This window comes from Somniosus microcephalus, chromosome 30 (assembly GCF_052327205.1).
Source record: "Somniosus microcephalus isolate GS21.2 chromosome 30, FLI_Smic_1.0, whole genome shotgun sequence".
Taxonomy (NCBI): Eukaryota; Metazoa; Chordata; class Chondrichthyes; order Squaliformes; family Somniosidae; genus Somniosus; species Somniosus microcephalus.
The window spans coordinates 4,637,751-4,663,197 of NC_141016.1; the positions used below are offsets into that span (position 1 = coordinate 4,637,751).

The window sequence follows — 25,447 nt, forward strand, 5'->3', positions numbered from 1 at the left end:
GAATGTTGGTCAAGACACCCACTTTCTTTTCCAAACAGGGCCTCAGTTTAACATCTCATCCGAAAGGCGGCACATCCGACAGTGCGGCGCTCCCTCAGTACTGCCCCTCCGACAGTGCGGCGCTCCCTCAGTACTGCCCCTCCGACAGTGCGGCGTTCCTTCAGTACTGCCCCTCCGACAGTGCGGCGCTCCCTCAGTACTGCCCCTCCGACAGTGCGGCGCTCCCTCAGTACTGACCCTCCGACAGTGCGGCACTCCCTCAGTACAACCCCTCCGACAGTGCGGCGCCCCCTCGGTACTGCCCCTCCGACAGTGCGGTGCTCCCTTAGTAATGCCCCTCCAACAGTGCAGCGCTCCCTCAGTACTGACCCTCCGACAGTGCAGCACTCCCTCAGTACTGCCCCTCCGACAGTGCGGCGCTCCCTCAGTACTGCCCCTCCGACAGTGCGGTGCTCCCTCAGTACTGTCCCTTCCACAGTACAGCGCTCCCTCAGTACTGCACTGTCAGAGGGGCAGTATTGAGGGAGCGCCACACTGTCGAAGGGACAGTCTTTCGGATGAGACGTTAAAAAGATACCCTGACTGCCCTCTCAGGTGAATGTAAAAGATCCCACGGCACTATTTCGAAGAAGAGCAGGGGAGTTCTCCCCAGTGTCCTGGGGCCAATATTTATCCCTCAACCAACATCATTAAAACAGATTATCTGGTCATTATGATTGCTGTTTATGGGATCTTGCTGTGCGCAAATTGCCTGCTGCGTTTCCCTCATTACATCAAGTGACTACACTTCAAAAAGTACTTCATTGGCTGTGAAGCGCTTTGGGATGTCCTGAGGTTGTGAAAGGCGCGGTATGAAATTTAATAGATTTTCTTTTTTCCGCATAAAAATGTCTGAAACTCGCGTCTTGGGCCCGAGGCATATATCTACAATCACCCTTTGAATAAATGCTGCAGAGGGACGTTTTAAAAGATTGAGATATGCCACAGTGAAGATATTAAAAATAAGGTTCTGTCGCTGCATTCAACATGTCGCTTGCAGTTAACCATTTTCGGTTGGTCAACATCAAATAGGAACCTGTGGGAAAAAAACCGACAGTTTCAAAGAGACATAACCGATATGTGAAGCACTGGCAAAATTCCAGGCACACGGTCATCAGTTGGCTGGTTTTACATTTGCCTCACTGAGGACAGGACAGCTTTAAGAGTCGGTGGAAAAAAGGTTTCTCCCTTTCTCCTGGAAGGTCACACACTGTCTCTCTGTGTACAGCCCAACCCTCCCACATTACAATTCAGTGTGCAAAGGGAATCAAGTGAAGTACAATGTTCAGTTCCTGTGTGGAAGTTGTTTTAATATTTTCAGGTAAGAAATCACCACCTTTTTTCCTCCCCCACCCCTTTCATATAAGTACAGAATTACTTCATTTTGACTGTCTCACTGCTGCAGTTTTCTCATCTTGAACCTGCTTTTAATTCAAACCCATTGTGTTATTTCCAGTGGTTTTAAGAAGCATTTACAAAAGACTAGTAGTCTCTGCTTGTACATGTTTGCTCTGCTAAATCAGAATGTGTTGTTTTATGTTGAGTATATGGTTTGGCCCGAAGACAGAATTCTAGTCTTCCCTTTTCAGTTCACAGTCTGCTGATCATTCAGTCAGTGGTCGAGCTGGGACAATCTCGATTGTGGAATGAGCACAGCTCAGGAGGCGGGGGGGCGGCCATTCAGCCCATCGAATCTGCGCCGGCTCGTTCGAAGAGCAATCTAGTTAGTTCCACTCCCCCCCCCTGCAGTTTTTTTCTCCCAAGTATTTATCCAATTCCCTTTTGAAAGCTGCTACTGAATCTGTCTCCACCGCCCTATCAGGCAGTGCATTCCAGATCGTAACTGCTCGTTGAGTGAATGAGGGACAGAGTCTGGGGCTGGAAAGGAGTGGGTAATTCAGCCAGTAATTTGAGTTAAGTGACCTAAATGACACAGCAAAGTGGGAGTTGAGTGCTTTTTAAAAAAAAAAAGACTGGAATTGTCAGATCATTCGAATCAAGCAACTTTGACTGAAAAGGTGGGTCGGACATTCCAAGCCGTTGTGACACAGGACGGTTCACCAGACTTGGAAATTCAAAACACAAGCCAGATTTATCCTGTACCTCGAACGAGCAAATTGTCCCCTGGGTTTTGCCAAGAGTCTTTGCCTGAAAGAAGGTTTAAAGTTGATTGCTTGTGACAGAGCTACCTGTCTATGGCTTTGCTGCAGTGTACAGCACGCACGGCGAGCAACCGTACAGCCGAAAAAGAGATTGGACGCTGGCTCGAGCCACAGTTAATGCTCATCGGTCACTGAGATTATTATTGGAAAAAAATAACCCAAATGCTAGTATCAAATTGGCATTGTCGCTAATCGATTGCTGCACTGTGAAAGGCTCCAGTGATCAGCTTCCAATATTAGAGCTTTAGGTGGCTTCAAGAGCAATGAAACCAGTTTGAATTCGTAGCTTTTGAACGACTGTCCGACTTCAAGAAAGAGGTCTCCGAGCAGCAAACGGTACAACTCGGAACCTTGTCCCCATCAAAACCCTGTTAATCCCGGAAAGCTACTTCACACTGACGTGAGAAGTCATTCAAGTCCCACTCCAGAGACTTGCGTTATTTCTAGTGGTTTTAAGAAGCATTCCAAAAGACTAGTCTCTGCTTGTACATGTTTTCTCTGCTAAATTAAATCCTGGCTGACACGCCCAGTGCGGTGCTGAGGGAGCGCTGCACTGTCGGAGGGGCAGTACTGAGGGAGTGCTGCACTGTCGGAGGGGCAGTACTGAGGGCGAGCTGTACTGTCGGAGGGGCAGTACTGAGGGAGCGCCGCACTGTCGGAGGGGCAGTACTGAGGGAGCGCCGCACTGTCAGACGGGCAGTACTGAGGGAGCGCCGCACTGTCGGAGGGGCAGTACTGAGGGCGAGCTGCACTGTCGGAGGGGCAGTACCGAGGGAGCGCTGCACTGTCGGAGGGGCAGTACTGAGGGAGCGCTGCACTGTCGGAGGGGCAGTACTGAGGGAGCGCTGCACTGTCGGAGGGGCAGTACTGAGGGAGCAGCGCACTGTCGGAGGTGCCGTCTTTCGGATGAGACATTAAACCGAGGCTCTGTCTGCTCTCTCAGGTGGACGTGAAAGATCCCACGGCCACTATTTTGAAGAAGAGCAGGGGCAATATTTATCCCTCAATTAACATTACCAAAACAGATGGAGTGGTCATTATCACATTGCTGTTTGCTGTGTGCAAATTGTCTGCCACGTTTCCTACATTACAACAGTGACTACACTTCAAAAGTACTTGATTGGCTGTGAAGTGCATTGGGACGTCCTGAGGTTGTGAAAGGCGCTGGAGAAATGCAAGTCTTTCTTTTTAAAACACTTTACACTGAAGGAGTTGTTCTAAAGATATTCGCAGGAACATCATCCAAAGTAAAAGGAATAAGAAGAAATATCTTGACTACAGATAATAGTTGGTTCTTAAATGCCATTAACCTGGGCTGATATTGTCAAAGGTGTCCTTTGCAAATTTTCAGTCAGATTAATCGTCACCTCTTTTAAAAGTACTGCCCCTCCGACAGTGCGGCGCTCCCTCAGTACTGCCCCTCCGACAGTGCGGCGCTCCCTCAGTACTGCCCCTCCAACAGTGCGGCGCTCCCTCAGTTCTGCCCCTCCAACAGTGCGGCGCTCCCTCAGTACTGCCCCTCCGACAGTGCGGCGCTCCCTCAGTACTGCCCCTCCGACAGTGCGGCGCTCCCTCAGTACTGCCCCTCCGACAGTGCGGCGCTCCCTCAGTACTGCCCCTCCGACAGTGCGGCGCTCCCTCAGTACTGCCCCTCCGACAGTGCGGCGCTCCCTCAGTACTGCCCCTCCGACAGTGCGGCGCTCCCTCAGTACTGCCCCTCCAACAGTGCGGCGCTCCCTCAGTTCTGCCCCTCCAACAGTGCGGCGCTCCCTCAGTACTGCCCCTCCGACAGTGCGGCGCTCCCTCAGTACTGCCCCTCCGACAGTGCGGCGCTCCCTCAGTACTGCCCCTCCGACAGTGCGGCGCTCCCTCAGTACTGCCCCTCCGACAGTGCGGCGCTCCCTCAGTACTGCCTCTCCGACAGTGCGGCGCTCCCTCAGTACTGCCCCTCCGACAGTGCGGCACTCCCTCAGTACTGCCCCTCCGACAGTGCGGCGCTCCCTCAGTACTGCCCCTCCGACAGTGCGGCGCTTCCTCAGTACCGCCCCTCCGACAGTGCGGCGTTCCCTCAGTACTGCCTCTCCGACAGTGCGGCGCTCCCTCAGTACTGCCCCTCCGACAGTGCGGCACTCCCTCAGTACTGCCCCTCCGACAGTGCGGCGCTTCCTCAGTACCGCCCCTCCGACAGTGCGGCGTTCCCTCAGTACTGCCCCTCCGACAGTGCAGCGCTCCCTCAGTACTGCACTGTGAGTGTCGGCCTGGATTTTGGGCTCAAGTCTCTGGAGTGGGGATTTGAACCCACGACCTTCTGATGTGCAGGAAAAATGCTCAAGCAGTTAAAACCATAAGACATGTGTTGTAGCAACTTGTGTCCACTAGATGTTATTGCTGTGCGCTGGAGGTGAATGGTGTCAGTCAGAGCCCCAGGCAGTAGTTACATTTACAGGTGACACTTTTAACTATTCTCAGTCCTGAATTCCCTGTTTGTTAAGCAGAGCGCCATTGCTAGCTTGTATTTATATGGCGCCTTTAACGTAGTAAAACTTCCCAAGGCGCTTCACAGGAGCGATTATAAAACAAAATTTGACACCGAGCCACATAAGGAGATATTAGGACAGGTGACCAAAGGCTCGGTCAAAGAGGTCGGTTTTAAGGAGGAGAGCGAGACGGAGAGGTTTAGGGAGGGAATTCCAGAGCTCGGGGCCCAGGCAGCTGAAGGCACGGCCGCCAATGGTGGAGCGATTAAAATCGGGGATGGACAAGTGGTCAGAATTGGAAGAACGCAGAGATCTTGGGGGGTTGTGGGGCTGGTGGAGGTTACAGAGATAGGATGGGGCGATGGAGGCCATGGAGGGATTTGAAAACGAGGATGAGAGTTTTAAAATTTTAAATGTATTTTATTAGTCGGATAGGACAGTAGTTCTTTCCAAAGGTTCAAATGATCACCTGGACTGGTTTCAATCACCTGAGGGGGTTGGAGAGGAATTTTCCAGTGTTTTTCTTTCCTCCTTATTGGCCCTGGATTTGTCTGAGTTTTTTGCCTCTCCAGGAGATTACATGGCTGTTGGGGTGGGAAGTGTCGACTCCTGATGCCCCGGCCATTGTGAGTGTGGGGCTGGCTTGATGGACGAGCTTGTCTTCTGCACATCATTTGCGTATGCTTGCATGCTTTTTTTTTCATTCTCTGGATGTGGGCATCGCTGGCTAGGCCGGCATTTATTGCCCATCCCTAATTGCCCTTGAGGAGGTGGTGGTGAGCCGCCTTCTTGAACCGCTGCAGTCCGTGTGGTGAAGGTGCTCCCACAGTGCTGTTAGGGAGGGAGTTCCAGGACTTTGATCCAGCGACGATGAAGGAACGGCCGATATATTTCCAAGTCAGGATGGTGTGCGACTTGGACGGGAACTTGGAGGTGGTGGTGTTCCCATTGCGCCTGCTGCCCTTGTCCTTCTAGGTGGAAGAGGTCGCGGGTTTGGGAGGTGCTGCCGAAGAAGCCTTGGCGAGTTGCTGCAGTGCATCTTGTAGATGGTACACACTGCAGCCACGGTGCGCCGGTGGTGGAGGGAGTGGATGTTTAAGGTGGTGGATGGGGTGCCAATCAAGCGGGCTGCTTTGTCCTGAATGGTGTCGAGCTTCTTGAGTGTTGTTGGAGCTGCACTCATCCAGGCAAGCGGAGAGTATTCCATCACACTCCTGACTTGTGCCTTGTAGATGTTATTTAACAGGACACCCAGAATGTTCTCCCTTTCTTTCTGAAGGCACTGACCTCATGCACCCATGGGCCTCATCGGCCTCCAGCACCTCACCCAAGAGGCCTTCATACACGTGAGAGACTGGTCATCATTCCCAGCCCGATTCCCTCCACACCTGGTGACCTCACAGGAGAGGGACGCGGGGGGGAGGGGGGCTGGTCACAGGATAGCGGTCAGGAGCAGGAACCCTCGGCCATCCTTCCCTCTCTTTAAACCAGAGGTCTAACTCTAGCTCCACCCGGGCTGACATCAGACCCACCGGAGGGCCCTCCCCGGCTCATCTGGCCTGGCGATTCAGCTGCGTAATCAGTTGAGCTGTCCAGAGGGCCAATTACTTATCTTTTTAAATCCATACTTGGACTTTATTTAAAGCTGTGTCATTAAATAGTATTCCACAATGACATCCCCTGTAACGGACTTCAAATAGTGCAGTAATCCACATTCCCAGCTCTGTCATTCAATAAGATCATGGCTGATCTTCCAGCTTAAATCCATAAAGCAATAGAGGGCTTTGAAGAGGCCACACTTAGAGTACTCTGTACATTTTTGGTCTCCTTTCCTAAGGATATACTGACCTTGGAGGCGGTGCAGCATAAGTTCACCAGATTGATTCCTGGGATGGGGGGCTGTCCTATGAGGAGAGATCGAGTAAACTAGGCCTATACTCTCTGGAGTTTAGAAGAATGAGCGGTGATCTCATTGAAACATATAAAATTTTTACAGGACTTGACAGGGTAGTTGCTGAGAGGTTGTTTCCCCTGGCTGGGGAGTCTAGAACCAGGGGTCACAGGCTCAGAATAAGGGGTCGGCCATTTAGGACTGAGATGAGGAATTTCTTCACTCAGAGGGTGGTGAATCTTTGGAATTCTCTACCCCAGAGGGCTGTGGAGGCTGAGTCGTTGAGTATATTCAGGACAGAGATCGATAGATTTTTGAATATTAAGGGAATCAAGGGATATGGAGATCGGGCGGGAAAGTGGAGTTGAGGTCAAAGATCAGCCATGATCTCATTGAATGGCGGAGCAGGCTCGAGGGGCCGAATGGCCGACTCCTGCTCCTATCTTCTATTCTTCTATGTTTTAATTCGTTCCTGGGATGTGGGCGTCGCTGGCAAGGCCAGCATTTATTGCCCATCCCCAATTACCCTCGAGAAGGTGGCGGTGAGCCGCCTTCTTGAACCGCTGCAGTCCGTGTGGTGAAGGTGCTCCCACAGTGCTGTTAGGGAGGGAGTTCCAGGATTTTGACCCAGCGACGATGAAGGAACGGCCGATATATATGATAAACATTAGCACACTTGGGTGAAAGTGGTTCCAGGACATTCTATCCCTGCTGCTGCCCTGTCCCTCACTGCACTTCAAAGCCAATAGTAACTATTCACCTCAAATCAAGGATGAACTCTGCCTGTACGATCACTCCGTGAAAGCTTATTCAAGTTGTGTTCTTCAATTGAATTCATTTCATGTCTTCACATCCAGCGATGTGATCTGAAGTGGACCAAGAGCCGGTGTCACATCCTGACGGCCGTTCCAGTTCAACTCGTTTTCGGAGAAGGCAAATTGAAATTAAGTGGGTCGGACGGGATATTGATAATCATTTCCCCAGTTTTGCTGAGATATTTGGGATTAAAAATTATATACACTTCAGGGCAGAATTAACATGTGATTCAGGATGGCGGCTTTGATGAGTGTCAAGGCTGCAGCCTCTTGGGAATTGAAGCTTTCATCTAATTAAATCAGAGAGAAGGTTCGTTTGTACAGAGTGAAGTGTCGGGACTGTAATGTGCTCTGACTGTATTCCTCTCACATTGAGTTATATCTCTTCCCCCTCCACCCCTCCCCTCCACACACTCGCTGAGACCTCAGTGTTAACCCCTTGATTGACGCTTCCTGAGGGAACATGATTTTAAAACTCTTCCCTACTTAAAAAAAAAAGCAATGGCCTGATGATCTGTTTTTAGTGATGTTGATTGAGGGATAAATATTAACCCGGGGCACCGGGGAGAACTCCTCTGCTCTTCATCAAAAAGTGCCGTGGGATCTTTTACATCCACCTGAGAGAGCCTTGGTTTAACGTCTCATCTGAAAGACGGCACCTCTGAGTGCGGCGCTCCCTCAGTACTGACCCTCCGACAGTGCGGCGCTCCCTCAGTACTGCCCCTCCGACAGTGCGGCACTCCCTCAGTACTGCCCCTCCGACAGTGCAGCGCTCCCTCAGTACTGCCACTCCGACAGTGCGGCGCTCCCTCAGTACTGCCCCTCCGACAGTGCAGCGCTCCCTCAGTACCGCCCCTCCGACAGTGCGGCGCTCCCTCAGTACTGCACCTCCGACAGTGCGGCACTCCCTCAGTACTGCCCCTCCGACAGTGCAGCGCTCCCTCAGTACTGCCACTCCGACAGTGCGGCGCTCCCTCAGTACTGCCCCTCCGACAGTGCAGCGCTCCCTCAGTACCGCCCCTCCGACAGTGCGGCGCTCCCTCAGTACTGCACCTCCGACAGTGCGGCGCTCCCTCAGTACTGCCCCATGACAGTGAGCGCTCCCTCAGTACTGCCCATCTGACAGTGCGGTGCTCCCTCAGTACTGCCCTTCCGACAGTGCAGCTCTCCCCCAGTACTGCCCCTCCGACAGTGTGGCACTCCCTCAGCATTGCACTGGAGTGTCAGCCTAGATTTTTGTGCTCGGGTCTCTGGAGTGGGACTTGAACCCACAACCTTCTGACTCAGAAGCGAGGGTGCTACCCACTGAGCCTTTAATTCTCTTATAAAATTCTAACGGGACTAGACAGACTAGATGCAGGAAGGATGTTCCCAATGGCGGGGGAGTCCAGAACCAGGGGTCACAGTCTAAGGATAAGGGGTAAGCCATTTAGGACAGAGATGAGGAGGAATTTCTTCACCCAGAGAGTGGTGAACCTGTGGAATTCTCTACCACAGAAGGCAGTTGAGGCCAATTCATTAAATATATTCAAGAAGGAGTTAGATATATTCCTTAAGGCTAAAGGGATCAAGGGATATGGGGAGAAGGCAGGGACAGGGTACTGAGTTTGGATGATCAGCCATGATCGCATTGAATGGCGGAGCAGGCTCGAGGGGCCGAATGGCCTACTCCTGCTCCTATCTTCCATGTTTCTATCAGCTGACGGTACAGGATTGGGCAGGGTCTACGACGGCAGCCTGAGGGCTTCTTTCTCAGACCATACCTTGATCATTTTTTTTTGGGCATCTGTTGAAATGATGACCAGGTTTTTGCCCTTCCTGTCTGTGCACTACCGTTGCTGTATTGGAGTTCGTGCAGTAACTGGGCGACTCAGGCCTACATAAATGGAACTTGCGTGCCGTTCCTAACCGTGCCCGCGTCCGGCTCAGAGAGAACTTTGGCCAGTCGGAAGCAGAATCAATTACCTCCATTCGAACCCCCAACCTGACCGGCAGGAAAGGGGCGGGCGAAGGGGTTAAAATCTTGAAAATCCCAATCCCGCCTCCTCCATTCACGAGCATCATCACATTAATGGCGGTGATTCAGGCCCTGGTTTGAGGCCGGGGCCTACTTAAGGTTCAGAAGTCACGGCCCAGTGATGTCATCGGCTCGCAATGTAATTTTAAGGTCCGCGCCCGGGGGGAGGGGGAGCGAGTGGAGTCCTGCGCTCTCTGTTGCCATGGCAACACCAACACGGTGGGAGGAGCCGGCTGGCCAGAAGAGGCCCAGGTGAGTTTTATTTTTTTTTAAACTTTCCCTCTCTTTGAACTCCTGGTGGGCCAGGAGGAGCAAGTGGGCTTCCCCACCCCAAAGGGGAGCCTGGACCAGTTGGGCCGAATGGCCTGTTTCTGTAAACTCGATTTAACTCACCACTGAGCCAAGATTAGGTCACTTCTGACCCTGGGAGTCGGGGGAAGCTCAGCGAGTCACCTGGGCTCCACTGTTGGGCCAAATGGCCTGTTTCTGTAAACTCGATGTAACGCCCCCACCCCACCCTCCCCCCACAGCACACCCCACCCCACCCCACTGCCAAGCGAGGGAATCCTCTCCACCCACTGACCGTTCCCATCGGTCTCCGTCTGCGGCCAAATTCCCATTCCCACCAGTAGGCGGGTTCTTCGTGCATTATCAGACTCCCGCCCGCCCCCTCCCTTTAAATCGAGGCCACCGAGCAAAGATTAGGTCATTTTTGACCCTGGAATTAGGGGGAAGCTCAGCGAGTCACCTGGGCTCCACCTTTACCCCTCCAACATCAAGGGTAAGACAGAAGCCCCTGTCAGCAGCCCGTTGGCCACCAGGTGCCAACTGGGGAAAGGTGCGGGGCAAAGCAAGGCCCGAAAGAGGCAAGAGGAAACCCAACTTGGCCACATTTCCTCTCACCCCTCCCAAAAATAGGCTGCAGATTCGCTCTGTTTAAAAAGAACTAGTTCGGAGGCCTAATGGACACACGAGCGCCCGGCTTCACTTCTCACTGAAATATCCTTTCAAGTAAACAAGAGATTTAATTTTGCTCCAGAAATCAGTGGCTTAGCGCCCCTTGTTAATCTCTCTTAATCTCCACCAATGATGAATCCTGGGGAAAATGTCAGAAGATTGGCTTTAGTGCTCCGAGACACACATTCATGTCATCCTTCCGGTTTATCCTTCCCCATTTCTGTTTCTAACACTACACTGTCTCGTGTGAACCCCTCTAAACATCAGCTCCACTTTTGAAAGTGGCAGGACTACTTCAAGGATTCACTCCAGGGACTTCTAACTTTGTCAGAAACACCCTGCTGATTTGTCACACAGACACATAGACACATATATAATAGGTGTGTGTATATATAGCAGCTGCGATTAAACATAGCGCCTGGTGTTAAGCCGTGCTCTGTCAATCCCCTGGAGTTACCCGTGTCTGCGCAATCAGTTGTGTTCACTCCGGATGTTGCCTGTCTCTGGTACACTGCAGTTTTTACCCAGCCGAGATAGAAAGGTTCATTCCAACATTTCCACAAACCCTCAGGTGTGGGGATCGCTCTCAGCTCTGAGTGAGAAGGTCGTGCGGATCCAAGTCCCGCTCTAGAGACTTGAGCACCTCGTTAAACCGAGGCCCCCCCTTCCCCCCCCCCCCCCGAGTCTGCCCTCTTGGGGTGGATGTAAAAAGATCCCACGGCCACTGTTGGAAGAAGAGCAGGGGGTGGGAGGAGTTCTCCCCATTGTGCTGGGAAATATTTATCCTTCCACCAACATCACAAGAACATTTCTGGTCATTTATCTCATTGCCGTTTGTGGGAGCTTGTGGTGAGAAAATTGGCTCCCATATTAGAACAACGACTACACGTCAAAAAGTACTTCATTGGCTGTAAAGCGCTTTACATAGAAACATAGAAGATAGGAGCAGGAGTAGGCCATTCGGCCCCTCGAGCCTGTTCCGCCATTTAATGAGATCATGACTGATCATCCAAATTCAGTACCCTGTCCCTGCCTTCTCCCCATATACCTTGATCCCTTTAGCCTTAAGAAATATATCTAACTCCTTCTTGAATATATTTAATGAATTGGCCTCAACTGCCTTCTGTGGTAGAGAATTCCACAGGTTCACCACTCTCTAGGTGAAGAAATTCCTCCTCATCTCTGTCCAAAATGGCTTACCCCTTATCCTTAGACTGTGACCCCTGGTTCTGGACTCCCCGGCCATCGGGAACATCCTTCCTGCATCTAGTCTGTCCAGTCCTGTTAGAATTTTATAAGTTTCAATGAGATCCCCTCTCATTCTTCTAAACTCCAGCAAATATAAGCCTAATCGACACAATCTCTCCTCGTACGTCATTCCTGCCATCCCAGGTATCAGTCTGGTGAATCTTCGCTGCACTCCCTCCATGGCAAGAACATCCTTCCTCAGATAAGGCGACCAAAACTGCACACAATACTCAAGGTGTGGTCTCACCAAGGCCCTGTACAACTGCAGCAAGACATCCTTGTTCCTGTATTCGAATCCTCTCGCTTTGGGACGCCCCAGGGTTGTGAAAGGCGCTATAGAAATGCGAGTCTGTCTTTTCATGACCAACCTATGACTGTGCTGTGTTGTACTGAGTAAGAAGCAGCTTTACTGTGGTCTGGGGTTCCTTGTCTTCAGATGAGGACTGCAATGGAACTTGGAAGCATGGCTTTGGGGGAAAGTCCAGCAGTTGGCACAGAGCGACCAGGTTGGCAGGAGATCTGGGCAGCAGCTAGTGGCTTTCTTCCTGAAAGCACCTCTCTCTCTATGTTTAAAAGCAAAAAAGAATTTGCATTTCTCCAGCGCCTTTCAGCACCTCAGGACATCCCAAAGCGCTTCACAGCCAATGAAGTACTTTTATGAAGTGCAGTCACTGTTGTAATGCAGGAAACGCGGCTGCCAATTTGCGCACAGCAAGCTCCCACAAACAGCAATGTGATAAATGACTAGATCGTCTGTTCTTTTTAGTGAAATAAAAACAGAGAATGCTGGAAATACTCAGCAGGTCAGACAGCATCTGTGGAGAGAGAAACAGAGTTAACGTTTCAGGTCGATGACCCTTTCATCTGAAACGTTAACTCTGTTTCTCTCTCCACAGGTGCTGCCTGGCCTGCTGGGTGTTTCCAGCAGTCTCTCTGTTTTAATTTCCGATTTCCATCAACCCCAGTATTTTGCTTTTGTATCTGTTTTAGTGATGTTGGTTGGGTGATAAATATTGGCCAGGACACCGGGGACTTAAAGCTGTTTAAAAAAACAGATCCTTGGCTTTAAAAAAGGAAGGAAGTTTTGCTAAACGTTTATATATCACTGGTTAAACCTCAACTGGAGTATTGTGTCCAATTCTGGGCACCGCACTTTAGAAAGGATCTCAAGGCCTTGGAGAGGGTGCAGAGGAGATTTACCAGAATGGTAGCAGAGATGAGGGAGTTCACTTATGTGGAGAGATCGGAGAAACTGGGATTGTTCTCCTTGGAGCAGAGAAGATTATGGGGAGATTTAATAGAGGTGTTCAAAATCATGAGGGATTATGGAAGAGTAAATAAAGAAAAACTGTTTCCAATGGCAGGAGGGTCGGTAACCAGAGGACACGGATTTAAGATAATTGGCAAAAGAACCAGAGGGGAGATGAGGAGAATTTTTTATTACGCAGCGAGTTGTTGTGATCTGGAATGCGCTGCCTGAAAGGGCGGTGGAAGCAGATTCAGTAGAAACTTTCAAAAGGGAATTGGATAAATACTTGAAAAGGATAAAATTTGCAGGGCTCTGGGGAAAGAGCAGGGGGGAGTGGGACTAATTGGAGAGCTTGACCAAAGAGCCGGCACAGGCACGATGGGCCGAATGGCCTCCTCCTTGTGTGCTGTGAGATTCAACGAATTCTTGTAGAAAAGCAATTCCGACAGCCTGTAATTATTAAATTGTACTCGTCCGAAGCGTTTTTGAAATATGCTTAACATTGTTCAATGAATTAACGCTCAATTCTTTATACATTAAAGGGATGTGTTGGATCCAGATGTTCTTTTCCGTAGCTAGCACTGATTACTCCTGTTTTCTCCCTTTTAACAGGTGTGTTATTTGTCTGCAATGCCTTGGAAAACACAACCTCAACATTGACCGGTGAGTGACTGGATTCCACTGTTGACTTGAGAGGTTGTGTATGCTTATTTTAATCCTCAAGGGTAACTTTTCAAAGAGCGATCTTCTCAATAGGATCATTAGGAACAGGAGGCGGCCTTTCAGCCCCTCGAGCCTGTTCTGCAGTTTAATTAGATCGCGGCTGGTCTGTGCCTCCGCTTCATTTACCCGCCTTAGCTCTATATCCCTTGAGACCCTTACCCAATAAAAATCTCTGTCTTGAAAGCTCCAATTGATCATCCACAACCTTTTGGCGGGGAGGAGAGAGTCCCAGATTTCCACCACCCTTTGAGTGGAAAAAGTGCTTCCCAACATCACCCCTGAACGGCCTGGCTCTAATTTTAAGGTCATGCCCCCTTGTCCTGGATCTACCCCACCGGAAGAAATAGTTTCTCTCTCTCTTTACCCTATCAATTCCTTTTTAACACCTCCAGTGGATCAACCCCCAGCCTCCTAAACTCAAGGGAAGGCTGGGGTTGATCGAGCAGAAATGTCATGTGCAAAAATGAGATAAATTTTCTATCCTCCAAGACGTCAGTGACTCGGTCCGGAGCCTCTCTGACCAGTTTGTTTTCCCAAGTTGGGGACTGGGAGCCGACAGACAAACAACCTGGAAATGACACCTTGCGAAACCAGCGCAGGTCGCTCAGTGCAGTCCTGTGAAATTCCCCCGCCGAGGCAGGAGCAACTTGAATAAATGGGGTCAGCCCCTCGGCTAAGACAGCGAACAAGGAGTCTTCATGCTGGATGCATCAAATGCTTGTGCGCTGATACCTCACCGTGGGGGTAATTGGGACAAACGGCCGATATTGGATCTCTGCCATTGACTTCAGAATCACGAGAGGTGTTCGACGGGTGGCCAATCCGTTATCGGCTGTTTTACACTTGTCGCTCAAAGCCACCATGGCCCCCAGAGTCATTTCAAGACAAGAAACTTACATTTCTACAGCGCCTTTCACGACCTCAGGACGTCCCAAAGCGATTACGGCCAAAGAAGTCTTTTTGAAGTGTAGTCACTGTTGTAATGTAGGAAACGCGGCAGCCAATTTGCGCACAGCAAGCTCCCACAAACAGCAATGACCAGATAATCTGTTTTTGTTATGTTGATTGAGGGATAAATATTGGCCAGGACACTGGGGAGAACTCCCCTGCTCTTCTTCAAAATAGTGCCATAGGATCTTTTACGCCCACCTGAGAGAGCAGACGGGGCCTCGGTTTAATGTCTCATCCGAAAGACGGTACCGCCGACAGTGTGATGCTCCCTCAGTACTGCCCCTCCGACAGTGCGGCGCTCCCTCAGCACTGCCCCTCCGACAGTGCGGCGCTCCCTCAGCACTGCCCCTCCGACAGTGCGGCGCTCCCTCAGCACTGCCCCTCCGACAGTGCGGCGCTCCCTCAGCACTGCCCCTCCGACAGTGCGGCGCTCCCTCAGCACTGCCCCTCCGACAGTGCGGCGCTCCCTCAGCACTGCCCCTCCGACAGTGCGGCGCTCCCTCAGCACTGCCCCTCCGACAGTGCGGCGCTCCCTCAGCACTGCCCCTCCGACAGTGCGGCGCTCCCTCAGCACTGCCCCTCCGACAGTGCGGCGCTCCCTCAGTACTGCCCCTCCGACAGTGCGGCGCTCCCTCAGTACTGTCCCTCCGACAGTGCGGCGCTCCCTCAGTACTGCCCCTCCGACAGTGCGGCGCTCCCTCAGCACTGCCCCTCCGACAGTGCGGCGCTCCCTCAGCACTGCCCCTCCGACAGTGCGGCGCTCCCTCAGCACTGCCCCTCTGACAGTGCGGCGCGCCCTCATTACTGCACTGGGTGTGTCAGCCTGGATTTTTGTGCTCAAGTCTCTGGAGTGGGACCTGAACCCACAACCTTCTGACTCAGAGGCGAGTGTGCCGCCCACTGAGCCACGGCTGACACCTTCAGTGTCATCAGTCATTCTTGAGTTAATTGTCTGCTGTTCTTGGGAGGCTTGTCCCCGCCTACAGGGCCTCGAAATGCAGCCTCAGCTCGACCTGTGTTGACGATGAGTACATCAGATCTGTAATGCTGAGCCTAAGACTGACGACAGAGAACGATTTTGCTGTTCACAGCCACGAGCCATCCCACATCATTTCGCAACCAACTGCTTCTGAAATGCAGTCACTGTGGTCCTGCAGATAAACAAGGCAGCCAACTTGCGCACGGCAAGCTCCCAGTTAACCTGGGGGTATTTATTTGGTGTTGTTTGAGGCAGGAATGTTAGTGAGCACAACAGAACTTCCTGATGTTCCTGGAACAGGGCTGGAGAGCACTTTCATCCGCCCGAACAGGACTTTGATCTCATCCAATACACGGCACCTCCGGCACTGCGGCACTCCGCCGCGGTGTCAGCATCGATCAATCTCCAGTGAGGGGCTTGAACCTGCTAACTCAGAAAGAAAGAAGGTCTTGCATTTATGCTAACAATATTCAAGCAATGCAATTATATTTCGATGACAGAAAGACTTGCATTTCTATAGCGCCTTTCACGACCACTGGACGTCCCAAAGCACCTCACAGCCAATGAAGTACTTTTTGAAGTGTAGTCACTGTTGTAATGTAGGAAATGTGGCAGCCAGTTTGCGCACAGCAAGCTCCCACAAACAGCAATGTGATAATGACCAGATAATCTGTTTTTGTTATGTTGGTTGAGGGATAAATATTGGCCCACGACACCAGGGAGAACTCCCCTGCTCTTCTTCGAAATAGAGATGTGGGGTATTTTAAATCCACCTGAGAGAGCAGACGGGGCCTCAGTTTAACATCTCATCCGAAAGACGGCACCCCCAACAGTGCAGTGGTCCCTCAGTACTGCCCCTCCGACAGTGCCGCGCTCCCTCAGTACTGCCCCTCCGACAGTGCGGCGCTCCCTCAGTACTGCCCCTCCGACAGTGCGGTGCTCCCTCAGTACTGCCCCTCCGACAGTGCGGTGCTCCCTCAGTACTGCCCCTCCGACAGTGCGGCGCTCCCTCAGTACTGCCCCTCCGACAGTGCGGCGCTCCCTCAGTACTGCCCCTCCGACAGTGCGGCGCTCCCTCTGTACTGCCCCTCCGACAATGCGGCGCTCCCTCTGTACTGCCCCTCCGACAGTGCCGCGCTCCCTCAGTACTGACCCTCCGACAGTGCCGTGCTCCCTCAGTACTGCCCCTCCGACAGTGCCGCGCTCCCTCAGTACTGCCCCTCCGACAGTGCGGTGCTCCCTCAGTACTGCCCCTCCGACAGTGCGGTGCTCCCTCAGTACTGCCCCTCCGACAGTGCAGCGCTCCCTTAGTACTGCCCCTCCGACAGTGCGGTGCTCCCTCAGTACTGCCCCTCCGACAGTGCGGTGCTCCCTCAGTACTGCCCCTCCGACAGTGCAGCGCTCCCTTAGTACTGCCCCTCCGACAGTGCGGTGCTCCCTCAGTACTGCCCCTCCGACAGTGCAGCGCTCCCTTAGTACTGCACTGGGAGTGTCAGCCTGGATTCTGTTCTCAAGTCTCTAGAGTGGGGACTTGAACCCACGACCTTCTGACTCAGAGGCTACCCACTGAGCCAAGCAAGCACATATAGAGATGAGGCATCATGTCACAGTAATGGCTCAGATCCTGCCCCATTATGGTGTGAAGTCACCACTATTGGGAACTGCGATTCACTAAGCCTCTTGAAGATGTGTTGTAAATAATCATAGAATCATAGAGCGATACAGCACAGAGGGAGGCCATTCGGCCCATCGTGCCTGTGCCGGCTCTTTGAAAGAGCGCTCGAATTAGTCCCACTCCCCCCTGCTCTTTCCCCACAGCCCTGCAATTATTTTTTACAATAATAGAAAAATTATGCTCCACTGAGACCTAACAGCACAATAGCTGTGACATTGTTTCGCAAGAGGCACAGATTCAGTTGCAACCCAGGTGGGCGGGATTCAACTGGGATTGTTTTATTTTATAACCTGCAGAGAAGGAGGAGTCTCCACCTTCATTTCATCCATCTCCGTTTACACTTTCCTGCAATACAAGTTTTCCGAACACTTTGAAAGATCTCGAGTTTCTCCGAGGCTGCACAGTAATTCCCACTTGAAACATGACCCCCCCCGCGCCCCCCGACCCCCCCTCGGCCCCCCCGCTTCTCGAGCTGTGAAGATTTATATTCCTGGATTTTTCTCTCATGAAAAACTTCAGAATACACTTCAGTGGCTTATCTCCCAGGGCAACACGCACACACTTCAGTTGGACAGGAAGCTAGAAAGTGTCTGTGTAGAAATCCTGCATGATAGAAGTGTTCAAAATTATGAAAGGATCGGATAAGGAAGAGAGAGGCAGACTGTTAAAATTCTCATCCTTGTTTTTAAATCCCTCTATGGCCTCGCCCCTCCCTATCTCTGTAATCTCCTCCAGCCCCACAACCCCCGAGATCTCTGCACTCCTCCAATTCTGGCATCCCCGATTTCCATCGCTCCACCATTGGCGGCCGTGCCTTCTGTTGCCTGGGCCCTAAGCTCTGGAATTCCCTCCCTAAACCTCTCCGTCTCTCTCTCTTCCTTTAAGACGCTCCTTAAAACCTACCTCTTTGACCAAGCTTATGATCACCTGCCCTAATATCTCCTTATGTGGCTCGGTGTCAAATTTTGTCTGATAATCGCTCCTGTGAAGCGCCTTGGGGTGTTTTACTACATTAAAGGCGCTGTATAAATACAGGTTGTTGTTACTGTGGTTGGGGGACACAAACGAGGGGCCATAGATAGAAGATTAAATGTAAGAGATTTCGAACAGAGGGCGGAGGAGAATCTTCTTCACGCTGAGAGTTGTGAGGCTGTGGGATTCACTCCCAGGGTTAGTGGTTGAGGCGGAAACTGTCAGCATTCAAGGTTAGATTGGATCGGGGGATTAAGGAACAGAGAATGAAGGGAGATGGGAACAGGGCGGGTAAATGTGATTGGGACTATTTTCTCGTGTGGCGGGTGAACGCCGACACAGACTGGATGGGCCGAGTGGCCTGTTGCAACTTCTGTGTATTTCAGTGGAGTCTGTTGGCAATGGAGCCACAATCTGGGATTCTGTTAGAAATGTAAAATCATCCTCAACTTATTCCTGAAGCATTGATCAGAGTTGGGGGAGGGTGGGGAGGTTTTAACACTGCTCCCGGGCTCAGAACTGGCATTGTGGATTGGCTGCGCATTACATACATAGAAACCTAGAAAGATAGAAGGTAGGAGCAGGAGGAGGCCATTCGGCCCCTCGAGCCTGCTCCGCCATTCAATGAGATCATGGCTGATCATCCAAATTCAGTACCCGGTCCCTGCTTTCTCCCCATAGCCCTTGATCACTTTAGCCTCAAAAAATATACCTAATCCTTCTTGAATATATTTAATGAATTGGCCTCAACTGCCATCTGTGGTAGAGAATTCCACAGGTTCACCACACTCTGGGTGAAGAAATTCCTCCTCATCTCTGTCCTAAATGGCTTACCCCTTATCCTTAGACTGTAACCCCTGGTTCTGGACTCCCCCGCCATCGGGAACATCCTTCCTGCATCTAGTCTGTCCAGTCCTGTCAGAATTTTATAAGTTTCAATGAGATCCCCTCTCCTTCTAAACTCTAGCGAATACAAGCCCAATCGACCCAATCTCTCCTCATACGCCATTCCTGCCATCCCAGGTATCAGTCTGGTGAATCTTCGCTGAACTCCCTCCATGGCAAGAACATCTTTCCTCAGATAAGGCGACCAAAACTGCACACAATACTCAAGGTGTGGTCTCACCAAGGCCCTGTACAACTGCAGCAAGACATCCTTGCTCCTGTACTCGAATCCTCTCGCTATGAAGGCCAACATACCATTTGCCTTCTTAACCGCCTGCTGCACGTGCATGCTTACCTTCAGCGACTGGTGCACAAGGACACCCAGGTCTCGTTGCACTTCCCCTTTTCCCAATCTATTGCCATTCAGATAATAATCTGTCATCCTGTTTTTGCCACCAAAGTGGATAACCTCGCATTTATCCACATTATACTGCATCTGCAGAACCGTTCAACCTCCAGTCCCTGTCGGCAGTTTCGGGAACAGGCAGCTGAACGGCACGGCCAGGTTTTTTGTACTCTGGCGGAAAGCTGAACCGTTTGAGCTCAGGGTTCCAACCGCCCGGCACTCTCTGGAGGCAGGGCTCCCTCCCGGGAGCTCGGGATCGGCACAGAGTGGGCGATGGAGAATGATTCGCTTTTGGGGTGACAATGCCGAGCCTTTTCCAGCCCCACTCTCGCCTGTGTTCTGACCATTCTGTTGATAACGCAATAGGAAGTTGCTGCACGCAGGAAGCTACTCTGCCGATTAAATGCTTCAATTTCTGCCAATAAATTTAGCTCAACATGAAATGCTGTTTCGAAGTGGAGCATTTTCTGGTCAGCTGGTTGCAGTCGTGAGGCCAGAGTTCGAATCAGATGTAACTTAGTTCCCCAAACCAGCATCTTGACACTTGCTTACCGCGGTTCCTCCCATAAAAAGAGGCTTCTTCACGGAGGGAGCAGATCAGCTTGTGCCAGTCGAACTCTATCCCAGCACAGCCTCTGGCAAAAGTTTCAAACCCTGATATTGCTGTTCCGCAACGAATCCGATCTTCACAACGCTTTTGTCACCTCCAGACTCCGCTATGCCAAAGCTCTCCTCTTCCACCCTCCGTAAACTTCAGACTTGCATTTCTATCGCGCCTTTCCTGACCTTGGGGATATGGCGCCGAAGGAGGCCATTCGGCCCATCGTGCCTGTGCTGGCTCTCCGAAAGAGCTCTCCAATCAGTCCCACACCCCGCTTGCTCTTTCCCCAGAGCCCTGCAATTTTTTTCCTCTTCAAGTATTTCTCCAATTCCCTTTTAAAAGTTACTGTTGAACCTGCTCCCACCGCCCTTTCAGGCAGCGCGTTCCAGATCACAACAACTCGCTACGTTAAAAAAAAAAGTCTCATCTTCTCTCCCCTGGTTCTTTTTTTAAATGATTAAACAGTTGCTTCTTTATAAGGTTCTTTTTAAGCTAGAAGGTTGTGGGTTCGAGTCCCACTCCCGAGACTTGAGCACATAATGCCGGCTGACACTCCCAGTGCAGTGCTGAGGGAGTGCCGCACTGTTGGAGGTGCCGTCTTTCAGATGAGATGTTAAACCGAGGCCCCGTCTGCTCTCTCGGGTGGATGTAAAAGATCCCACGGCCACGGTCTCGAAGAAGAGCAGGGGAGTTCTCCCTGGTGTCCTGGCCAATATTTATCCCTCAATCAACATCATTAAATAAAACAGATGATCCAGTCATTATCACATTGCTGTTTGTGGGAGCTTGCTGTGCGCAAATTGTCGGCTGTGTTTCCTACATTACAACAGTGACTGCACTTCAGAATACTTCATTGGCTGTAAAGTGCTTTGGGGTGTCCTTAGGTTGTGACCAGCCTGGTAGAAAAGCAAATTTTTTCACTCTTTCTAAACCTTGAGCAAAGGTGCCTGACCTCAATCAGAGGCATGTTGGTTGAGCGGAAGCCCATGATATGGGTGTGTGTTGCCGTGCGCTCTTGTGTCCTTGGCCGAAACAGATCTTTGACTACCTGCTGACTTAGTTTTTATTAATTGACTGGCAACTTGTAAACCTTTGCCAAGATGTCCAATCGAGATTCACCATGGGCGGAACTCTGAAAGGTATTTCGAGAATGTCCCATGTTATTCCCCCTCATCGTTGGAATGTGGCAGAGAATCTGAAATGCATGTTTGCAGAAAGGATCGGTCTCCCCAACCCTCGATGGCAGATCAGGTGGAATGGAGTTGAGGAAGATTCTCTCAGTAATATTGCAAACTACAAGCCACATTCTCACTGGCTAGTTTGAGGCTTCTATGAGTATCAACATGGATTTACAAAAGGTAAATCATGCTTGACTAATCTACTGGAATTTTTTGAGGATGTAACTGGTAAAATAGATAAGGGAGAACCAGTGGATGTGGTGTATTTGGACTTTCAGAAGGCTTTCGATAAGGTCCCGCATAAGAGATTAGCGTGCAAAGTTAAGGCACGTGGGATTGGGGGCAAGGTATTGACTTGGATAGAGAACTGGTTGGCAGACAGGAAACAAAGAGTTGGAATAAACGGGTCTTTTTCCGAGTGGCAGGCAGTGACTAGTGGGGTACCGCAGGGATCTTTCCTTGGACCCCAGCTATTCACAATATATATTAATGATCTAGACAAGGGAACTAGATGTAATATCTCCAAATTTGCAGACGACACAAAGCTGGGTGGGCGTGTGTGCTGTGAGGAGGATGCCAAGAAACTACAGGATGATTTGGACAGGTTGGGTGATTGGGCAGAAGCATGGCAGATGCAATATAACGTGGATAAATGTGAGGTTATCCACTTGGGTGGCAAAAACAGGAAGGCAGATTATTATCTGAATGGCAATAGATTGGGAGAAGGGGAAGTGCAACGAGACCTGGGTGTCCTTGTGCACCAGTCGCTGAAGGTAAGCATGCAGGTGCAGCAGGCGGTTAAGAAGGCAAATGGTATGTTGGCCTTTGTATCGAGAGGGTTTAAGTACAGGAACAAGGATGTCTTACTGCAGTTGTACAGGGCCTTGGTGAGACCACACCTTGAGTATTGTGTGCAGTTTTGGTCGCCTTATCTGATGAAGGATGTTCTTGCCATGGAAGGAGTTCAGCGAAGATTCACCAGACTGATACCTGGGATGGCAGGAATGATGTTGAGGAGAGATTGGGTCGATTGGGCTTGTACTCGCTGGAGTTTAGAAGAATGAGAGGGGATCTCATTGAAACTTATAAAATTCTGACAGGACTGGACAGACTAGATGCAGGAAGGATGTTCCCGATGGTCGGGGATTCCAGAACCAGGGGTCACAGTCTACGGTTAAGGGGTAGGCCATTTAGGACAGAAATTAGGAGGAATTTCTTCACCCAGAGAGTGGTGAACCTGTGGAATTCACTACCACAGAAGGCAGTAGAGGCCAATACATCTATCTATATATATATATATATATATATCTATATATATATATATATATAAAACGGTCCGTCCGTCTGTGTGTCTCTGTCTGTCTGTCTGTCTGTCCGCTATACACTCAAAAGTTATAGAGCGTACCTACACATATGTTATATCAAAAGAAAGGTTATGATTAGGGGAGTGTCATAGGCATATTTACTTTTTGGTCAGACAAAAATTGTTCGGACAGTATACAAAAAACGTTCAAAAAACCACTCATTAGCGGTTGACCAATCCTACCGCTCATTAGCGTTGAGTGACGTGATGGTTGACCAATCCTACAGTTCGGTGACCTGATGGTTGACCAATTGGTGCGTCACGGGCAGGACCTAATCCTGCAGCCTCCCGAAACGTCGCCGCCATTTTTTCCCCTGCTTTTCCTCAACAGCGAGCGGGGCAGCTGCGTCGGCCCGCCGGAGCGGGAGGTGAGTTGGGGTCACTCGGGCCAGGCCTCACAACCGCTCGGCCCGAGACACAGAGCGGGGGATCGGCAGTGGGCGGCCGTGAACTGAGCCGCCCTGTAAACTGCCCTGGAAACGCCGGGCCCCCCCAGCTAATTAAATATATTCAAGAAGGAGTTGGATATATTTCTTAAGGCTAAAGGGATCAAGGGGTATGGGGAGAAAGCAGGGACCAGGTACTGAATTTGGATGATCAGCCATGATCGCATTGAATGGCGGAGCAGGCTCGAGGGGCCGAATGGCCTACTCCTGCCTTCTATGTTTCAGGCAGTGTACACTCAAGTGATTCCAGGCTGGAAATTATTTTAAGAAACAAAAAATCCTAGAATTACGCACACAGAAACAGGCCATTCAGCTCTTCAAGACCACTCTAGTGTCGCTTCTCACGTGAGCCACCAAGTCTAATCCCAGTCTTCCCCTCACTCCCCGTACCCTTTAATATCCCACCCAGTCTAATCCCACTCTCCTGCTTACTCCCCGTACCCTTTAATATCCCACCCAGTCTAATCCCACTCTCCTGCTCACTCCCTGGACCCTTTAATATCCCACCCAGTCTAATCCCACTCTCCTGCTCATTCCCTGTACCCTTTAATATCCCACCCAGTCTAATCCCACTCTCCTGCTCACTCCCCACACCCTTTTAATATCCCACCCAGTCTAATCCCACTCTCCCCCTCACTCCCCGTACCCTTTGATACTCTTTTTTACAAACAACTATCCAATTACCCATTAGAAAGAATTTTATGGCTGCAAAGTCCCTATTCCAATCACCATCTGCCTAATGACATTATCTTAAGTGCCCCTTTAATTACTGTGTTCTCTCGTTGTCTAACCGACCATTGGAAACAACCTCTCACTATTGATCTCATTATATCTCTTCATAATCCTGAAGACCTCGATCGGGTCACCCTCTTGACCTTCTCGTCCCCAGTGAAAGTAACCTCTTCCCTGGTAACAGCTGAATGACCGGTTACTGCTGCCGAGTTAGATCTCTACCCCACTGGGTACCAACACTGAACATTGTTAGATTTAAAATTAAACAAAGTGACTCATTTCCATTCCCTCCCGACAGCATTGACTCAGAAGTGTGAAATCAATTTGAAACGTGAAAATCACCATCGAATTAAGCAAAAGATAGATTTGCAAAATATGCCAAATAGAACTGGCATAATAGCGATATTTAAGAAGGGAGATAGAACATGTCCAGGGAACTATAGACCAGTTAGCTTAACATCGGTGGTAGGGAAAATAATGGAATCCCTACTAAAGGAGAAAATAGAAGAACATCTAGAAAACCAAAAATATAATAATGAATCGTCAGCATGGATTTCAAAAATAAAAGTCTTGCTTGACCAACCTCATTGAATGTTTTGAAGAGGTAACAGAGAGAGTAGACAGGGTCATGCAGTAGATGTAATTTATCTACATTTTCAAAAGGCCTTCGATAAGGTACCACTTAAAAGACTAATGAATAAGGTCAGGGGATGCGGAGTCGGGGGACAAGTAGCAGAATGGATAGCTAGCCGGCTTCAAGACAGAGAGCAGGAGTAAAGGCGTAGCATTTTTTTTTTATTCGTTCATGGGATGCAGGCATCTCTGGCAAGGACAGCATTTATTGCCCATCCCTAATTGCCTTTGAGAAGGTGGTGGTGAGCCTCCCCACAGTGCTGTTAGGGAGGGAGTTCCAGGATTTTGACCCAGTGACGATGAAGGAATGGCCAATATACTTCCAAGTCAGGATGGTGTGTGACTTGGAGGTGGTGGTGTTCCCATGCACCTGCTGCCCTTGTCCTTCTAGGTGGAAGAGGTCACGGGTTTGGGAGGTGCTGCCGAAGAAACCTTGGCGAGTTGCTGCAGTACATCTTGTAGATGGTACACACTGCAGCCCACAGTGCACCAGTGGTGGAGGGAGTGAATGTTTAAGGTGGTGGATGGGGTGCCAATCAAGCGGGCTGCTTTTGTCCTGGATGGTGTCGAGCTTCTTGAGTGTTGTTGGAGCTGCAACTCATCCAGGCAAGTGGAGAGTATTCCATCACACTCCTTATTTGTGCCTTGTAGATGGTGGAAAGGCTTTGGGGAGTCAGGAGGTGAGACACTCGCCGCAGAATACCCAGCCTCTGACCTGCTCTTGTTGCCACAGTATTTATGTGGCTGGTCCAGTTAAGTTTCTGGTCAATGGTGACCCCCCAAGACGTTGATGGTGGGGGATTCGGCGATGGTAATGCTGTTGAATGTCAAGGGGCAGTGGTTAGACTCTCGCCTGTTGGAGATAGTCATTGCCTGGCACTTGTGTGGCGCGAGTGTTACCTGCAGTCACAGTGCGCAGACAGTGGGTAGTGGTGTTCCACAAGGATCAGTGCTGGGACCACTGCTGTTCACAATTTATATTAACGATTTAGACCTTGGAATCAAAAACACAATTTCTAATTTTGCGGATGACACCAAATTGGAGGGG

General features: G+C 50.5%; 1 protein-coding gene across 1 annotated transcript in view; it reads left to right on the forward strand.

The window, feature by feature from the left end:
* Positions 1-881: 881 nt before the first annotated feature.
* Positions 882-25,447, forward strand: part of LOC147097867 (protransforming growth factor alpha-like) — a 54,638-nt gene continuing 30,072 nt past the window's right edge. Inside the window, exons 1-2 of the mRNA XM_085970906.1 lie at positions 882-1,360; positions 13,468-13,518. Of these exons, the coding sequence (XP_085827032.1) occupies positions 1,321-1,360; positions 13,468-13,518 (91 nt within the window). The 5' untranslated portion in view covers positions 882-1,320. The remainder of the gene's footprint in view (positions 1,361-13,467; positions 13,519-25,447) is intronic.